Source organism: Barbatula barbatula (genome assembly GCF_947034865.1).
Source record: "Barbatula barbatula genome assembly, chromosome: 1".
Lineage (NCBI taxonomy): Eukaryota > Metazoa > Chordata > Actinopteri > Cypriniformes > Nemacheilidae > Barbatula > Barbatula barbatula.
In genome coordinates, this window is record NC_136766.1 from 4467611 (window position 1) to 4488461 (window position 20851).

Here is a 20851-nt window from a genome sequence, read left to right on the forward strand (position 1 = left end):
ACCACATGATAAAATGGTGTTGGCGAGCTCTCGCTCCATCTTTATTGGAAATGTTTATGTAATGTTGGAGTCGATAATGGGAGTTATTGTTTATGGAGTTATGAAGAGTTATTGTTATGATTTGCGTTCGAGGCTGTTCTGGTCCTGTTGGTGGGCTTGAAAGGTTGGAACCTTAACTTAGATTTTCACAGATCTTTAAATAGACTAAAACATTTATTTTTATGCGATTTGAGCACACCTCTCTTCCCCTTATTCTTAATGCACGGGTCTAGTATTTGTCAGTCAAATTAAAGGATTACCCCCGTGGTTAACAAACTAGTGTTGCAAAAAAGCAACTTTCTACAGTAGCCCTAAACGGACAAATTGCATGTTTTGAAAATACGTTATCTTTTTCAGCAAAGAAAACGTGACAACATCTTTGTCCTGTGTCAGCCACCGTAGGGCTTCGAGAGGGGGGGTGGAGTGAGCTGATGGTCACAGTTCGCAACCTCACTGCAAGATGGCGCTGAAATCTCCACATTGCTCCTTTAAGATTGAAGAATGCTTTCGACTGGCGAACGATAAAATGAGTGGAATTTCAGATGCACGGACAGGGTCATGACTCATAATTAGATATAAGTACTTTAAACATTTTGTACAAGTTGAATTGTACTGTTGTTTTACTCCTTTCTAAAATGTAAAACATAAGGAAAATCTCCATTCTCTGCTAATCGATGATGTCAACACAATCTAGGACGGTTCAGATGGTATTTGCATTTTTAACCAGAGGGAGAAATCGCTTAAACTCTAGTTCTGTTAAAGCACTGACATATAATATTATGTTTTATGTAACGTTTGATGTTTTTTTTCAATATACCTCTGTATCTTTCCAATGATCTTATTGTCTGACTGACACCTTCAGCCCTCAGATGAGCGGATCGCCTTTATTCTGCGCAGCACGAGTTGTCCATCAGTGGGAGTGTAAATTGAATTCGCCTGCTCTTTCTCTAAAAGCTGTTCCACCAGGTTAAAAAGGGCGCATTAATATGCATGGCGTGAATCTTTCAGAAAGCCTGCGTGATGGGTCGAGCTACACTGATGCCACAGCCTGGCTGGATCATTTTCTTTTGATTTCGCAGGGCAATTATTTCAGACGTACCTGCCAATTTAGTGCCGCTGGAAATTCCTGGTGCTTTCTGTCTTCAACCAAGTAAAGATTATGCATTTTCAAGAAGCGTTGGCCTTAAAGTGATAGAAAACATTTAAATTCTATCATTATTTTCTCACCCTCCTGTCATTTCTTACCTGTATTACTTTCTTCCTCCTGCAGAACACAAAAGAAGATATTTTGAAAACTGTTTACTTGCAATGGGGTCCAGTGCTGTCCAGTTACCAACTTTTTTCTAAATATCTTCTTCCTCTAACTCAAAAAAACGGTCTGTTGATAAAAACCTGAATGGAATTAAGAAAGCTAAACCCTAAAATAAAACTTTTAAAAAAAGTAGAAGAAAAACGTGTTTGTCACCTTTTCGCAGTTCACCCAATATCGTATAAAACCACATATTATTATTTTCTTTGTATTGTGATACGGTATATCATTACATACCTAATATATCTCCCTTAGCTAAGCCTTACTATTTCTACTTTAGAAAAGGAATTTATTCGTTACATATAGAGAAGAGATGGCAAGGTCGTCCCTATCATGTAAGGTATTGAGTTTACACGCACAGATTATTTACGTGTGTATGGTAAACACGTGTCCGTTAGCCAGACGGTGCCGTTCTTTACAATATGACTTATTTTTCCTGTCTGAACAGGAGTGTGTGGGTGGATCTCATGGAAAAGCCCTTTTTTGTCTGCCTTCGATCGCTAGCAGAAGTCATGTATACCCAGTCAAGTTACTTAAAACTGCAGACAGAGGCATTTCCCTATAAAACCTCCATTGCGGAATATGCAAGCAAGGAAGTTTGCTTACAGTTTCATTTGACAGTTTTCCACGTAAACTTGGCTTTGTCTGCTAATCGCCTTGCCGATGGATAGAATGGACAAAAACATGTTTTTCCTGTCGGGTTGCAAAGGTTGTGTTTTGTTAGATTCTTCAATAAGTTAAGAAGTGTATTGAAGCAGACACAGCATGTGCTGTAGCATCTTAATGTATGTCATGTGTAACCTCATTTCACCCGGCCTCGGAAATCCACTTCTGCTTTTACTTTATGGGATTTTCTGACATTAACGCGGCTTACTGTACTCGGCTGAGTCGGGTTTGCGGTTGTTATAGGGTATAAAACTATCAATATATGTATTATCTTATTGTCTTTTAATATTGTGTAAGTGCTGCATGACTTTAGTAGTCTTGCCCCTTGAGTGAGCATTAATGTTGGCACACACAATACTTGACACTGCGCAGCATCATCCACACAAATAGTCGCACACAACTGATGTAATTAACCCATAATTAATCGCAGTCTTTGCGGTTAGATGATCACATTGTGATTTAATCGCAAATGCAATTAATCGTTCAGCCCTAAACAGCACCACGCTGTCATTGGAAGGTGTCTGAGACGGCTATTCGGCCATATTTCCAGCTGGTGATGTGCTTTTCCATGTGTCTTTTTTTAAGTGGAAGGAGGTCTAGTCAACACAGACCTTTGAGGCTTTACTAAGGAAACCACTTAATCTGCCTTTGATGGCAAATAAGTTTGCTTTAGGTTACTTTACATACTTGCCTTTATGTGGGTTAAGTTCTAATCAAAATGACGTTTTCCGCCAAATCGTACAGATGTACTTCTGTGTTTCTTTATTTTATGTTAAAATTAATGTAATGGATTTACATTACATACTATATACTGATTTCTGTTTATTCTTTACTAAAAAAGTAAGCGATTGCAGCTTTAAAGTATTTTTATATTTGTTTTATAAATTAAGAATACCATGTGTTTATATTGCGAATCTTTTTTTTATTGAGCGTTTTTTTTTTCCTGCATTTCATGGTTTTAATATAATTAATTATTAAGTGTCTTTTTGTTCTGAGACAGGCCTGTACGCATCGGTCTGTGACACATCCTCATTACTGCTAATGGTTGAATGGCGACTGCATTGTGTTGCTGTTGTTGTTTTTCGTGTGTTTGTGGGTGTGCGTCACTCATTGCAATTCCCCTCAGGCCCAGCCGTCCTGAATCGAGCCGCTTTATCGCAGGGCCTCCCGGATTCTCAGCCAAGTGAATTGAGACAGGCAGTGCAGGACACAAGGCTACCGGCCGTCTGTCCGCCCCTACCCCCCTTTTGCCCCGCGGCCAGTGAAGCATCCCTCAGGCACAAGAGCGCTGGGGTTCTTGTACTGTGATGGGGGATGACTGGAGGGACCTGTAACAGGGTGAGGCGTTCTGTTTGCCATGTGTCGGACATTATAAACCGTTTTAAAGTAGCGAATATCATTTGATTTAGTCAAAACCCTGATTTGAATGGGTTGTTCTTAAACTCGGTCATTGGAGTTCTTGAATAAAGTTGTGGCCAGTACCGGCGCCAAGAAATGTGACCTCAGTTTTTCAGTCACAATGGAGGCCTGGCTGTCCACTTGTTTGAAAGAAAGGAAGACTCTGTGGAAAGATGAGGCAATGTGGAACAATTAAGGGTGAAATAGCTTGGTTTCCCACCTGCGTCACAGACGGACACAAAAATCCAGCGGATAAAAGCTATAAGAAAAGTGTTATTTGATTTCGTTTTTTTTCCAGATTACATTTTGCTATCTTTGCCCATCAGATTGGTTTTTACTGAGCGTTTGCGACAAAGTGTGTATTTTATGGCGGATGAAATATATAGAATATACAGAATGAATTTCCGGTTATTTAGTCAGCAGCGTAAAATAAGGCAACACTGTGATTATTAAAATAATTTTCTTAAGCTTTTTGATTTGCATACTAAAGACTTGTTTTCTTTTGTGATCGTTCATTGTGACATGCAGTTATAAATAGCCTCTCTATACATGAAAAGGTTTATTTTTATAATTATGTCATTCAGTCAAAAATACTGAGGAAAACCTTCTTCATATTTCTTTGCATTAGACGTATTGAGTCTGCATGGACGTATAGATGGATTTGTATGGACCGAAGGGCTTTTACTCTTGAGACAAGGCTGCATTCATAAACAATCCACGTAACAAAGGCGTAGACACCCGATCGACTGCTCTGGAAGTCAGAGAAACCTGTTTTGAAATTAGGAGGGTCCATTTCTAGTCACACGGCATTGACTTACTTTTTAGTTTTTTACAAAAGAGACAAAAGTTTGGAGTGGATGCATCCTTGTTTTGCCTAATATATGTTTACAAAGCAGTGGATAAACTATGACTTCCCGTTTGTTTCATCGCTTGAATTTAGTATTAGGCCCCAAGGATATTTTAAAATCTCTGAAGGATCGAAAGCAGCCACTGAGCCACATCTTCCTTTAACCCCATGATATTAAGTGGCGCATGTTTTAGTTTTTTTGACAAAGTTTTAACGAAATCATCCGTGCTACTTTGTTTTATGCAAAATAGCAATAGCTTAACGGTAACATCACATAAATTATTCATTGCGTTTATGCTGGGCAAGAGATTGTTCGTACTGCTGGGATAAACCATCTGCACGGCGTCTCTGGTTGGCAGCGTTTATGTGGCTCTCCATTTGTGAGTTTCAAAGTGTGTTTTGTGCATGTGGTTTTTGATCATTTTGGCCACATTTACACACCGTAGATAAATGCAGTGGTCACTTTTCCGTTCCTTATCCCAATTTCACTCCTGAAAATGTCATATGTATATGCAAACGTTTTCATTTTAAACACACCGGACATGAAAAATAACACGACACATTTGATCTTGCTGATCACTTATTAGATCAATTAAATTATCAGTTAAATTATTAGATAAAAATAGCAAACTTGTGCTGTTGGCATTCTAGTTTTTGTGACTCTCGGATTCAGTTGCACATTGAAATACAATTGTCATCACCAAAAAGTTGTCACTTTTGCACTTCATGGCTTTTTAGTGATTGCTGCTATGACATCAGCAGTGTTGACTCGTTCTTTGTGTGAAACGGAGGACTTTGTCTCTTGTTGAACATTCGCGTACGATTTAGATGTTTGCACTGCAATCTTTTTCAAATGTGCTCCGGCTAGGAAAACGCATTTGCCCTATTTGTTGACCGACTGGTAGGAAATGTACGTCCGGGTTTCTTCAAATCTGAGAGAGCAAATATATAATGTGCACTGCTCTTTTGAATCTACGTGGACATTAAAAAGTGATTTAAATACACCACTGTTATGTACACACGGCGTACCTTTGATAAACGCTTTGATAGACGCGAGTCGGCTGTTAGTCTTGTTCTGTAATGGGCTTGGAGATGATGCATGTGTTTCACCTAGCGGGAGTACCCATGCATCTCTCTCCTCGCTGGAATGTGAACTGCAGTAATTAATGCGGCTCTTAGCACGCTGGATTAGATGTTTGGCAGTCACCTCTCTCCCATCCTGCGAGCGAGATCTCATCTGAACACTTTCTCACGCGTCCCGTCCAGCATCTTTAAATCACCTTCACTGTTCTGTGTGCTTTTATAAGACGGAGTGCCTGGAGTTTAGGGGGTTGCATGTTCGAGGATGGTGGATACTTTCCTCCTGTGCAGTCAGGTTGAAGCGGTTGCTATGGTAACAGTACAGAGCTAAACTACTGTGTTGAGACTGCATAGTGATCAGGATGCCGGGTGCTCAGGGTTTTGTTTTTTCGCTTTTATTTATAATAGATTAAAGCCAGGTCTTAACCAGTTAGTGAGGTTGATTTGTTTATCTAGAATTTATTCTTTTGTGTATTTTTTGCATGCTGTGCTTTAGTGTTCTGAAAAGTTGCGCGTACACATTCAGCCATAGATAAGTTTCCCGTTTTTTTGTATTGTACCACATAGAGCATTTAAACTTGTTATTCATATCTACATATACGTATATTAAGGAATATAATCTAGTCTACTAATACATCCTGAGATACAGGCATGCAAACTTGGGGAAAAGAAGAGCAAAACATGCTTTTTGTTCATTTTTGATATCATTTTACTATTTTCTTTATATTGTACCACGTAGAGATTTAAACTTGTTATTCATATCTACATATACGTATATAAAGGAATATAATCTAGTCTACTAATACATCGTAAGATACAGGCATGCAAACTTGGGGAAAAGAAGACCAAAACATGCTTTTTGTTCTTTTTTTGATCTGTCAACAAGTATGTAATGCAAAATATTTTACAATTGTCTGTGCAAACAACAACTCTTGCCATCTTTTCAGTAATTTTCACCTCCTGGAATTTGTTGAAATTGACATTTTGTCTCACGCTTACAAAATAGTGCATTACTCTATAAACACTCATCCCTTGTTTGTCCTATTCTGACTTTCATCACTGTTATGTTTGTCTTTTTCCAAGAATATTTTTTAAGAAATAGATAATTTGTATACAGCATTTCCAAAATTTGATGAGCCAGAATGTTTGATGGTAGTTGAGAAATAAATATGTAATGTGTCCTATAGCAATGAAGATAAATCTCTCTCACACGACTTTATATTATAAATATAAATAATAATATAAAATAATATATTATTAACAGTTTGTTTTAGTGCTGGGCGGTATGGCCATAAATTAATATAATGGTATTTTCCAGATTTATACCGGTTTCCGGTACATGGCGCTATTTTTTAACCAGATTTGATAGTGATTAAGAGAGGAAATACTGCAGATGATTGACTTAAAATGCCCTTTTGTACTGTTATATGGTGAGTGAATATTGTAGAAAAATGGCACAATAGTATTATATAGGTCTCACAAAATAATGCTTGTTTTAAAACAGCGGTGCCGAGGTATTTAACCTCAGGATGCTGGGGTGAGGTTGTACCTGCAATTAACGGCACTGTAAGCTGCTGCTAAATGGCATGTAACCAAGTAACATCTCATTAGTGAGGTGACTCAAGTTTGTCATTAACAGCATCTGATAGGCTTAGTTAAACCCCTAGAGCAGTGCTTCCTGAACTTATCGGATGTCCCTTTTTCACCTTAATGCATAAACATCCCCACCCGACGCTCCCAAAATGCTTCTCTTTGTTTGCTCAAGATTATGAATTTGAGTTCAGTCGTGTTGCACCACTGCATCGATCATATCAGATTGTTTTATAAAGCAAAGCATCACCATCATCCAGTCCACCGTTACTAGGGGTGTGACGAGACACTTATTCTAGACCGGGTTCACGAGAACGAGATAAAATAGACATTTTAAAGAAGATTTAAAAAAGAAATATATAGGCGGAAATCGTCTCTTATTCAACACAAAATGCAAAAAATGTAGGCATTATCAAATCAACTGTTATTTTATGAAACAAATTAAACGTATAGTAAAGAGCTGTGGTTGTTTTCTCTATATGCTTTTGCATAGTGCTCGTGTTAGCAGAGGTGGCGATCATATCACACCGTCAATCCTCCTTCCTCCACTGACCGAACCCTCAATGCCTTCAGAGAAGCAGTTGGAACTACATAAACGCATCATGTTTTATGCTAACATTGCACATATGTAAGAGACATTTGCATGTGAATTTATTTAAAATAACGTAATGTGAACTTGCAATTGCTATTCTCTACTTGTGTTACAACCGCCGTAAACACTACAAATGCTCCCAAATATATTTTGAGGTTGCACAGGTTAAATTTAGGGTACATATGCGACTAATATGGTCGCCATTTCAAGTCCAGCACTCCATTGTGCCAATTGCGTGAGGATATTGTGTCCTCGCGAGACCAATCGGGTAGGACTAGGGAAAAATCGATTAATCGTTTTTTTAAATGCCGTTGATTCAATATCGATTCTCAAAGGTTGTGAATAAAAAAAAAATGTCTTTCATATTTCCGAAAGAACTGAATATTCATTAACGTGAATGTTATTGCTACTACTGTCCACTTGATTTCACTTTTTTTTTTCAACGGATGGATTTTACAACAAGGAGCATATCTTTCATTCATTGCTTAAGTAACGTGGCTTATGCGGCTGGGTCATCAAATCTAACATCACCTTCACATAAGGCAGCGTCTCATATATGATTGCAGCTCCTCTTTACAGCAAATTTTGTGCAATTTTGTATTATCTATCTTAGAAATATCTATAGGATTTGTATTAAAGCTATAATATTAACTCGAATCGAATCGAGAGCTTGTGAAACGGAAACTAATCGAAGCGTATTGAAACATCAGAATCGATACCCATCCCTACAATCGGGTCTCGCATTTTCTTGTGCATATTTTGCACGTGCACTGCAGTTCGGGAACCGCAGGGATAAAGCTTCACTGGTATGTTGTCACATCGTTTTTACTTTACTTAGTAGGAATGCAGCCTGGCTCTGTTCTCGCTTTGTTTATGCTTGTTGACTAATGGAGGAACTGAACTTATGTCTGGCAGATGGCAGTGCCCACACCACCATGCACTGCTCCCGTGACTCAGTCTTTCCGATACTGATCCCTTCTCCAAAATCATAATGTAGTTTAGCTGTGCCATGCACTACAGTGTAGAGAGACAGGAAATGATGCAATTTGAACTCGGGTTGGTCGTAGCGCTTTGCACAACATCCATTTAACAAATATTTAATAAAAAATATATTTTATAATAAATTGTATTTATACTAATAATTTTTTTTAAATATTTTTTTATAAATTGTAATCAAAACATTTATTTAAAATGTCTATGTACATTACAAAAATGTACTTTTAGTCTAGGTTTACTTATTTATAGTTAATTATTTGAGTGCATCAACCAAACCGTATTTCAATGTATTTCAACATTGAAACGTTTTCGTTTTATTTCGTATTTCGTTTATTTAGTTTAGCTCACAATCAGTCTTTGTGTGAATCCGTCCCGTTTTTACTTTCTAGTCTCTTTTCCATCTTTGGTCTGGAAAGACCTAACTGGTTCTTTGCAGCTGTTAAAATGCAGACTTTTCACTGCCCACGCTTCAGAAACATTCAGCCGGGCACCGAATCAAAATGACCAGAATTCGATCTGCGTTTTCTATTACGGCTTCTTTCTAAGCTGTTTTTACAGTGTGGTTACTTATTTAGAAGAAAACCCAGAATGAAATAGAGGGCTAGGTGTCTGGCTGTTCACTTCAACCACGCTGCTGTAAATCTCAACTTGGTGAAAGGAAAATCAACAATGAATGCTCAGACGCGCTCTGTAGGCTAGCGTGTGCACTGGAAATTGTACAGAAGTAGATTTTGACATCATTTTCTGATGTAGATTAGAGGGTCGGTTGTTGGGTCAAGACACGGTTATGATACAGAGGGTTTAATGTGTTGCTTTGCTTTCCCTTCTGACAAGAGAAAAACTAAAGAAACCATTATCATGAATAGTAAAATTGATGTTTGCAAGTACAACTAATGATGCTTTTTGTTTGTGATGGAGAAAATGATCTGCCCTTAAAGGGATAGTTCACCCAAAAAAATGACAATTCTGTCGTCATTTACACACCCTCGCATTGAGAACACAAAGAAAGATATTTGGAAGGACGTTTACGACCAAACAGATCTGGGGCACCAATAACTTCAATAGTCGGGGAAGAAACTACCATTGTAGTCAATGGTGCCCCAGATCTGTTTAGTTTCCCACATTCTTCAAAATATCTTCTTTTGTGTTCCACAGAATAAAGACTTTTATACAGTTTTAACTTAAGAGAGTGAGTAAATTATGACAGAATTTTCTTTTTTTTTGGGCGAACTATCCCTTCACGATAATTTCTAGTGTTTTAGACTGTTTTGCGAAGGCCACATTCCTGTTTGGCACTTTTTTGTCCACGACAGGGACTAGCCGAGGGAGATGTGGGGTCTTATTGTTCAACCTTTATTGGTTTTCCTTTTTTGTGAGAACTCATTGAATCATTTTCCTGGCTCCCACAGTATGGGCCTTTTCAACTGTGTCATTATGTAAAAGAAGTCAATGCCAATGGCAACTAGGCAGATAGATATGGCTCCTTTCATAAAGTTGAAAAACACGGTCACAATGGGTTACATTTTGCAAAAGGTTTTATGCAACGTTTGCCGATTCAGTGTTTATGGATTCCTACATTTTATGTTGTATGATTTGGCATGCCCTATTTGCACAATACCCTGAAAATGTCAACCTCACCATGAAAAAATCAAGTTTGTACTATCAGCACAGATATCAACATACGGTACACTGTACATAATCCTCATAAATGGACATATGAAAATTATAATACAGTAACTATTTTATGTTCTATAAATCGGCATCCCTTCTCCATTTATTGTATAATTGCTTCAGATTTGTGCATTTTAATTCACAGAGGTCAGCGAGTGACACTGCATCTCTCTCTAGCTATTTATATACACCTACTTTTATTTTCTACTTTTGGACCCGCTGAATGGATTGTGTTTAAACATTAATGCAGGGTGGGAACTTTTATATCAGAGTTTAATGATTTTCAATTCATTCTCCTTACAGGGAATGAATCAGCACTTAAAAGTGCACTGTACTTATGCAAGAACATGAGCGATGGATCAAATCTAACAGTATACTTGTGCACTGCTGCTATTATAAATTCTGCCTAAAGCTTTACAGAAAGATTTCTGAAGGGACTTACACGAAGCTGTAAAAGCATGAGAAGTCTATTTTAAATCTGGACCGGGCAAATGATGACTGGAAACTTTGACTTCCCGTCTGTCTTCCTGAGATGCTTTGAAGTTGGAAGGAATGTTGATTTTTGTAGTTTCACTTTCTTCCCTGCCAGCCATATTTGATCCTGAGGTTCTACCCTTGTTTTGAGAGGTAATACGTCCTTCATGTTTGTACACGGACGTTTTACTGGTCTTTCAAAGAGGAGATCTTGGACGTTTTACTGACTATGTTAAACAACGATGGCAATTCTTGACAAGGTCCTTTGAAGTTTTTACTTGATTTTCTTAAACTTCAGTTCAATCTTTTTGCTATGCTTGGCACAGTTTCTGTCTACAGTTCTGTCTACAATTTTGTGTATTGCATAAAGATGCACCGATACTAAATTCGTCTTCCATTATCTGCTATACCAATTCTGAAGATTCAATTAATATTTAAAACATAAATTCATATAATGACTAATAATATTGAACATTAAACTTGTGATGTTCCTTAAAGCGGCCATAACGCAGACAGTTTCTGCATATCATGTTAATCTTGAGTACTTACAGAATAGTATCGCACCCTTCAAATATCAGTTTGATCACATTTATAAAAGACCGATACAGCTTTACGATTATTTCTGAAAACATGTTGGAGGAGGGGGACGGTACTAAAGCGTGTGTGCACACATTACCAACAAAACACAGAGAGGTTCATGTCCGGCATCGTTTAGGGCTGGGAACGCCGCTCCATCTATCAGTTTCAAACGATCTCCAAATCCAGCGTTATATCCACCGTATATATATATAACATTCATCAGCCAAATGAAGTGAACAGACAAACACAGCGGAACTTCGCGAACATAGTGAGAGTGACTTCTCCCGCACCCTTGCTAGATGCGTGGGCGCACCGCCTGCTTCTCCGGGAGAATCGTCCAATAAGGAATTAAGAAAAGTTGTTATGTAATGATTTTTCATGTTAAAAAAAACTTTCCGGAAGCTGGGGGAGTGTATCGAGCACAGAAATACAACGTAATACGTCTGACTCTGTTTTTTGACAATTTGACCTTGTCAAGCATGAAAAGACGGCACATTTTATATTGTAAATAAGGGCCAGTTTACATTTTTTTACATACAGAGCACAAATTTATTGCAATTTTCTGTCCAATGTTTTGTCTTTTGATTGACAAGATATATTGGCCTTGATCATCGGCTGTTTTTAAACTATCGATATATCCGTGCATCTCCAGTATATATTATATTAGTATATAAATGGCCGTATATTCCTGTGTTTTCCATGCAGTGACCAAATATATGGCAAGACTTCAGTACTTCAGTCAGATAATGAAACAAGTGATCATTCCACACTAGATAGGAGGCAGAACGGAGCAATGCAAGCTCGTTTTTTTGTCATTACTTGTATTTGGGGACATGCTTTGGCAATATTGTTAGTAAACAAAATCATGCCAATAAAGTACTTTTAATTTGAAAATGCCTAAATGGCTATTTGGCTGTTGTTAGTAAGCACTGTTCAATAGCCTGCGAGGCGTGGATGACATTAGCGGAAAACTTGTTTCAGAGGCTAAGCAAGTTATTATATTGTGATAAAAGAACAAGGTGCATATTAAAGGCCCATTCACACAGAGGAAGATAATTGGTAACAAAACTGTTAAAATAAGGTTTACATGTAAATCAGAGAAGTCCACACCACAACTTTAACAATAACACAATTCAATTCGATATCACGATGTGTTGTTTCATCAATTTTAAATATGACTGCACAAGGAAGCCTGTCATGTTGAACAAGCGCTTTACATCTTAAACCACTTTAAACTGCGGTCCAAGTTAAAAAATATATAAAAATGCGATTTATTTAAAGTACACGCAGCGCACACATTTATCGGAACGAGCTAGAAAGAAGAGCGAGAGGGAGGGAGAGAGAGAGAGAGAGAGAGAGAGACGCAAACTACAGTCTAAAAGATGTATATGCGTTTTTGTCAAAAGCAATGTTTTCACATAAGATAACAACACTTTCTATTTACAATAACACATGTGATGTTTAGTTGCATGTTTTAATAATCAGTAATTGATCACATCTGCATCGTGATGCATCGTAAAATCCACTAGTCTCTACAGAGAGCTTTTTTTGTTAAGAAATGTCTTTGAAATAAGTCATTTCATTCATTCAGCAATTCATTTTTGCCATTGGGTCCTTGCTATGGTTACCTACAGAATTGGTCACAGCTGTGGGCATGGCCTTGCAATAAAATACATGTATAGGAATAAGTCGAAAATATTTCTGTGAACTAACTACGTTAGATATACCATTTCATACCCAACTCGTATATTGCATCACTAAGCTTGTTGTTGTTGTATAGTAGTATTCTTGTTTCCAAAATGCTTCAACTGTTGCATTGTTGAATGTGATGCATGAGAGCAAAGCAAGTCCATATTGGTGCGCTGTCAGCTGCTGACAAGCCGCTCATTGCATTATTTATGAAACACATTAACATTGTAAATAGTGTGTGTTATGCCTCTGCATGAAACTGGGCTTGTTTAGTAACTATGTGACTTAGGGACTAGGAATAAATATAGCTTCATCAAAATATTAAACCAATAAAGAACACATTAACGTTCGCTTCTTTCCAAACAGGGCCGCCCCGCCATGATTGAGGACAAGAGTCACCGTGTGACGGACTACTTCGTTGTGGCTGGCCTGACGGACAAATCCACCCCTCTGGAGCAGGATCTGACCGAAGCCAAGTCCAGTGGGCCCAAGGCACCCATCACAGACCTAGCCATCATCAACAAGTCAGTGGGAGAGACCATACCCGAGGGCTTCACCTGTATCGAGAGCACCCCCACCGGCCAGCCAGCCAATCTCAACCATGGCAGCCTTAAGAGCCCTGAACTCTTCCTGTGTTACAAGAGGTGTCGCGGGAAGCCCCCGTTAATTGACATCGGGTGAGTGTTTGGCTGTGCGGTCGCTTATGAACCAACCTTTGAAATGCATGTTCTGCGTCATGTCTTGAGGGTTTGAGGCTACTTCTATGCTTTTACGAAGTTTTTTTAACAATGCATTACAATATTGCTCATCAGACAAACGTCAGGTGTCTCGTTTACTTGCTGTCTCTTTGAAACGTTGCGGCAATGTTGAGGATAGAGTTTTTTAAAAGGATGGAAAACGAGGGAATGTTGTTAATGTGAGTGCTATTAAGTTTGCAGAAGCGGGCGAAAATGTAGACGGTGATCATGCCGATGTAAGTTATTTTTCCAGTGAAACTCCTGTATTTCAGTTATTTCTCCTTTGAAACTCCCGACGATGGGAAACTGAGCACGTTCACGAGGTGGATCTCTGGCTTGATCCATTGCCCGTTTACCATCACAGGCTTGGCCCCCTTTGGTAGGTGAAATGGAACAGTAGCCGAAGTGGAGTAGAGAGGATTCACATCCATGCGAAAAACTTTCTCTTATTACACAGCTAAAAGTCTGCATATTCCACGCCACGTTCCCATTTTTTGCATTTTTAGTAATAGCCAAAAATACATTGTATGGGTCAAAATGAGATTTTTCTTCTATGCCCAAAAATAATTTGGATATTAAGTAAAGATAATGTTCCATGAAGATATATTGTACATTTCCTACCGTAAATATTTCAAAACTTTGGTGTGAGTAATAGGACTAAGACTTCATTTGGACGACTTTAAAGGTGATTTTCTCAATATTTTGATTTATTTTTCAGCCTATAATTAATAAACAGCCGATGAACATTTTTTCTGTCAATCAAAAGAGTACAGATAAATGCAATGAATTTGTGCTTCCGTGTATAGAAAATGCAAAGAAACATCATCAGTTTGATTTTCAATATTTATAGTCATTATATTCATTATATTATTTTACTCTTTTGATCTGATATCGGTAGACATCACTCGGAATAATCTGTATTGATGGAGAAATTAACTAGTGGTGCATCTATCTTTTTGATTTGGTTTCATTTCTTTTTTTATAAACATTTTAACGATTACACGGCCCTCAAATGTCTCTTTCGTGTGTTTGGTCTCAAATTTTTGTTCATTAATGCTCTCATATTCACATTATGAACTTCATGCATGCATTCTACACATGCATTCTAAAAATCTATTTGAGGTCATCGGCGGTAAACTGCGAGTGCATTATTGGTGCGCTTCTCTCTTTAGGATATTAAATATCAAGATGAAGATGTAGTCATCGGTAAAGCATTTGCTCAGCTTACCCAAGGTTGTGGGTTTTATTAGGTCACCTATGAGGGGGTGGGGCTCCTTTTCTTTATCATCTTGGGATCGTTATTATCACTTATAAAACCTTTGTTTCAAAAGCTTAAAAAGTATTTCCCTTTAGAGCTGGGTTCAAAATATCGATACCGACGATTTACTGCAAAGTTTTACCGTCATAAAGTGAAAGTTTAAGAGTGTATCACGTTGCACATCGTGAAGTTGTTGGCGATACACAGCGCTATTACTCTTCATAGACTATTATATAGCTTTGCATGATTTGAAATGAATCACTTCCCTACAGCGATTTATACCGGACTGTTATCTTGCTCTGGTCTATTCATGTCTGTAAACTTCAGCCTATTTATTTTATAATCTGCGTCTGCAGAACCTGGTCCTAGTCATCCTGCCCATCTGTGATATCGTCATAGTCTGTCTTTTATTAGCGTCTTCATCACTTCTGACACCTCGCATGCGAACATGCATCAACCTTGGCTCTATTCAACACATTACTTTGGAGTTAAAATCTCTGTTGGGGTTTTCATGTCGTACGCTGATCAGATGTGTTCCCAATGATCTTTCTAAGCTTTAACAATTCCCTGCTCTGTTTTCTTTGTTCCTGGGTTGCTCATAAAATGACCTCAAGGACAAAAGAAAGAGTGTTGCCTTGTCATTGACGTCCATGATTTGTTGTACATTGTTGTGTGTGTTTACTGTTTAATGGCGATGTATTATTCAGCTCTGATAAGAACACATGAATCGAATCGGACAAAAGCTTTGGTCCGTGATTTCTGTGATGTTAAGCGTTGTGTTTGAGGATGGCTCGAGAGTCAACGTAAATGGGTTGGTTTTCATTTCCTTTTTTAAATGTGTATTGAATTTCTTATCTTTTGTGATTGTCACAGGGTGCTGTACGAGGGTAAAGAGCGTCTCATTCAGGGTTGCGAGGTCATCCAGGCCACACCGTTCGGCCGCTGCGCAAACGTGAACAACAGCTCGGCCACATCCCACCGGATATTCATCACGTTCCGCCGTGCGCCGCCCGTCCAGCCTCAGAACTCTCTGGCTGTCACGGACATTTGCGTCATCATCACAAACAAGGGCGAGACTCCGCCTCACACCTTCTGCAAGGTGGACAAGAACCTCAACGGTGGCATGGTGAGTATAGAGTGGACGTCAAAATAAGGGGAAGGCACAGTGACTACTAGTTATAAAGGCCAGTTCACACCAAGAATGAGGAGTATAATGTAGGGCTGTAACAAAATGGGATTGTCACTATACAAGTATCGTTGATACAAGAAGTCATACTAACACTAATTTGACCGAGAGGTCACGCTGTGACGTTTTGATCTTCTGTTGGTCTCGCGCACTCATGTGACTGGAATTCGCAGATCAGAGTTCACCAAACTTGAACTTTGCTTGATCTTTGGACGGGCTTGCGTTTCCATCTGTCGCATTCGCTTTTATGAATAGTAGTGAATGGAGGGAAAAGTCAAGTGTGACCCATAAGACTGTTTAGTTGTGCTTTTTAACAATCAGTATAAAGTAAATGTAAGTTAAAGTGTCGCCAATGTAACCGGTTAAATCTTGAAGTGGCAATAAAAAGCTATTAAAAAGTATAAAATTTTGCCCCATGAAGCCTGTATATACTGTTATTTTCTTTTCATTCTCAGTGGGGATCAAGTGTGTTTCTGTGCTACAAGAAGTCCGTGTCCGCCTCTAACTCCATCGCCTATAAGGCTGGTGAGTCCTCATCTCTGTCTCTCTCTCAGTATCTCTCCACCCTCGGTTTGTTTTGGATTCTTAACTCTGATCTCAGGTGATTGATTTGAACCGTCAGAAGCTCTCTTTCTGTTCTGCATTCATGGTTGTGCGCGCTGCTCATGACCTTTCACACTTATCGCACATCACTTTCTATGAAAACGGTTACAGTACTGTAGGTTCTTTATCGCCATGTTGCACCATTTCCTGTCACATGACTGTGTTAATCATCGAAAGAGGAAAACTTCTGGTCTTGTCGCTTTTAGTCTCGCGTTAACTTTTGTGTTTCAAAATATACTATTTGCCCTTAAACTATAATGTCATTTACAGACAGTGTCCACAGGCACTTAGGCTCCTGATGTAGCTTATATATTTTATTGCATTAGATAACTATCAAACTAAGAGGCATCTGCAAAGAAATGATCCAAATGTGACACTTTTTTATCTTTCTTTTTTTCAATTGCTGTAATTCAGACAGTCTTAGTGTCATTTTTATAGAGGTACAAATAAATTAAGTAATAAATTTAGTTTAGGGCTGCAACAACTAATCGATAATGAAAATAGTTGTCAAGGAATTTCATTATCGATTAGTTGGTCTGTGACATCACTTGCAAGCTGCGCAGTTAAGCAAGCCCGTCTTCCATTTAAAATTAACGTTTTAGATGTGTCTCTCCGTGCCGCATGAGCTGTGCAGTTTGTAAAGTAAGATGTCTCTCCATGCAGTGCGTTTTAAAGTCAGATCTGTCTCCGTGCATGCGTCTCTCTGTGCGGCACAAGTTGCGCAGTTTTAAAGTCAGATGTGTTTTGCAAGCATCTCTTCAAGCTGCGCAGTTTTAAAGTTTAAAGGGGAGAGGTGTTTTAATGACTAAATTAAAGATTATCTTATTAAAACCCATTTTAGTTCAGAGGTGGGAAGTAACGAAGTACATTTACTTAAGTATGAATACACACAAAGTGTACTTGAGTTCTCAAGTATTATTTTTCTAATATATTTTTTACTGTACTTCGCTACATTTGAAGCACAGCTTTCCTGAATCTCAGTGGTAAGAGCATTGTGTTAACAACGCAATGTTGTGGCTTTGATCCCAGGGCATTGCAGATACCTATGTAAAATGTATAGGATAATGCTATGTGAGTCGCTTTGGATAAATATTTTTACCCGAGTACCCTCGCTAGTTTGGGAGAGACTATTGTCAGCTGCTTCTAATAAGACACACCTGAATCAACGCACCAGGTATATTGATTCGGGAGACAGGCTAATGAGTTCAGTTGTGTATACTTTTCCCATATCTGATTTAGTTATTATAAGCAAAGCAAATTAAACTTTTTATCTGATTAATCGAAAAATAATCGCCCAGCTAGTCGACTATCAAAACAATCATTCGTTGCAGCCTTGGTTAAGTTTGAACATTTGGGTCTTAACCACAGATGTAATTCATCACATTAACTCCGGACATGTTTTTGTTTGACATCCAGAATGTTTCAAGATACTGCTATTGTAAACTCTCTTAAAAGATCTGTGTAGATATTTATTATGTAATGCAATGACATTTCGTGGAGGCAAGTCATCCTAGGTATCCGGAGAAACGATGCACACATTCAAATACTCACATTTATAACTTTTTTTTCCATTAAAGGTTTGATCTTTCGCTATCCAGAAGAAGACTATGAGTCATTTTCCCTCTCGGAGTCCGTGCCCCTCTTCTGTCTTCCTATGGGGGCCAAAATTGAGTGCTGGGCCCCTAACACACGCTACCCTTTACCTGTCTTCTCCACGTTTGTTCTGACCACCTCCAATGGAGAGAAGGTAGAGTACACATCCATTAGATGTCTGTGTGATTCCACTGGCATTCAGGTTTTGACACATCTTTTGTGCATTTGGATCCAGTCTGTTCTTGTTGTGTATTGACTAGATGAATGAGCCTCTTTTCAGCGTGGTCTAAAATACATTTTATTACTTTCGAAGGGGAAAACTGATGGCACATTTCTAACGAACGTGGTGTTCTTATTCGATGTTGCAACACTTTCTTCTGTTTTAGCTTAGTATGCAGAAGCCATTAGTTTAATGATTTGCTTAAAAGTGAAAACACTGTTATTTGAGACATTTGCGAGCATTCCTACACGGTAACGTTGGCATAGTTGTATCTGTTTGTCCGACCAATTAAATATTGTTTGCATCTTCATCAATAGCACAGAAATTATACACCTTTGCTTTGCAGTTATATACAATCTTTGCCGGGGTTTTTTTGCATTCTCGACAGGTTTATGGGGCTGGGATACAGTTCTATGAGCCCTATCCTGTGGAGGGTCTCAGTGAGAGACAGAAGATCCAGCTGGGTCTGCTCACCGCTGTGGACAAGAAGATCATACCCAACCTCACAGTCAACACCAACAAGTGCATCTGCCTGCTGTCCCGTTGGCCTTTCTTCGAGTCCTTCAGAAAGTTCCTCATGTTCCTGTACAAGCTGTCTGCCAATGGAGTCAACCCACTGCCTATTGAGAAGTACAAACTGGTCTTATTTACAACTCCACCTTCAGTGTGCGATGGAGCCCTGCGCCTACCACATATCTTCATTTTAAAAATACAACATCACATAAAATCTGTTCTGGTTTCTTGTTGTTTGGCGTAAATAAAGTGTATTTCTTAAAATGAATTTATGGTAACTGTGCCACATCGGGTGGGAACCGGCGCCCATCTGCCATCAATTGTTAAATATATAGTTCAACCATCATCTATATTCATCATTTATTCTTCAGATGTTATGACTCTTCTATCTGATATCAATATGTTTGTCAAAATGTCAAAACGCTCCCATTGTTTTATTTATTTTTTAGACACATTTCTCACTTCATGCACAACGTCTCCTTCCCGTCCCCTCAGAGACCCAGAATACTGGTGCAGGTAATAACTTTTTCTCGTCTTTTCTCTTTAGCTTGAGTCGTTTACAACACTGTATACTGAGTTTATAACTGCAACTGCACATTTTTGTTTAAAGAGTATAAGTTCAAATTTGTTTTTCCCTATTCCTGTAAAGCTGTCAGCACACGACACCCTAATCCTGTCCCAGCCTGTCTGTACACCTTTGCCACTAAGGTAAGTGGTCTGTGTGAGATGTTGATATAGACAATACGTGCACAAAAACATCTGACTGCTTACGTTTAGATGTGCGTAGCCTTATAAAAGTGTTGTACTGAATATTTCAAGTGAATTCACTTTTAAGGCCCGGATGTAGTAAACTTTCCGTGTCCGTCTCATGCACCTGTCCGCACAGCTTCTTGAGCATACTCAACCGTTCAACACTTGCGCAGTATATGATCTAGTGGACTCGGCCAGTTAAAAAACAATTTGTCCATGCGCCGTTTACGCATTCGTCCCGCACAGTCCTAAAAACTGGGCTGCGCAGGCGGCCGGACTATACTTTGGGCTTTATTTAGCCTCTCTCTGGTTGTCAAGCATAAGTGAGCTCATGTTTAATGTGATAACCTATACCTGGGGTTACATGTTTTTTCTTATTCTGCCAAGCACATGAAATAAGATTAAAATTGCATGTTTAGAATTGTGAATCATCATGGTAACATCTCTTTTCCGAGGAAAATGCTTTGATCTCAAAACACAAGGATCTCTGGATTTCCTGCCTTCATCGGAGATCCATCTTTTTAATCTGATGTGATGCACAAGCCAAGAGCTTTTATGAGATAAAAGCTTTTGCTCGCAGAACATGAAACTATCTCAGAATCAGTACCAGAACAAAATCAAAACAAAAGTTTTAAAGTTGAATGTTCTTTTCGCTTCAGTGGTATTTGTAAATCTAGATTACACGCATGCTTTGTTTTAGCAGGATTCGATTGAAAAGAAAAACACACACAATCACAAAACACATCTTTATATATTGTCCAAAAGGGCTACAGAAATGATTGTGTCTCATCTGGATGCTGAGCTTTAACATAAGTTTACATGTTCAAGTTTTATCTTTACACAAGTCATTGCTGTTGCCGTGAGGTTTTGAGTTCCTGTAATGTTTTTCTTTTAGAACAGTAACAATTTAGACTTTCTAGAGTCTGTAATGGTTTATGTTTGATGTAGATGTAGATGTATCTAGTGCTCTGCCTTTTGGAAAATAAACACAGATACCAGAGAGTAAAACGGCTTCTGTAAATTTAGCATTTGACCCGTTGCTGACGTGGACTTCTCTTTTC

General features: G+C 38.5%; 1 protein-coding gene across 3 annotated transcripts in view; it reads left to right on the forward strand.

The window, feature by feature from the left end:
- dennd4c (DENN/MADD domain containing 4C) overlaps positions 1-20851 on the forward strand; it is a 43709-nt gene that overhangs the window by 1462 nt on the left and 21396 nt on the right. For all 3 annotated transcript variants that reach the window (XM_079453021.1, XM_079453022.1, XM_079453023.1), the window contains exons 2-8: positions 13297-13607; positions 15799-16051; positions 16567-16636; positions 18292-18461; positions 18916-19157; positions 19490-19556; positions 19690-19748. In XM_079453021.1, coding sequence (XP_079309147.1) covers positions 13309-13607; positions 15799-16051; positions 16567-16636; positions 18292-18461; positions 18916-19157; positions 19490-19556; positions 19690-19748 — 1160 coding nt within the window. In that variant the 5' untranslated portion in view covers positions 13297-13308. The remainder of the gene's footprint in view (positions 1-13296; positions 13608-15798; positions 16052-16566; positions 16637-18291; positions 18462-18915; positions 19158-19489; positions 19557-19689; positions 19749-20851) is intronic.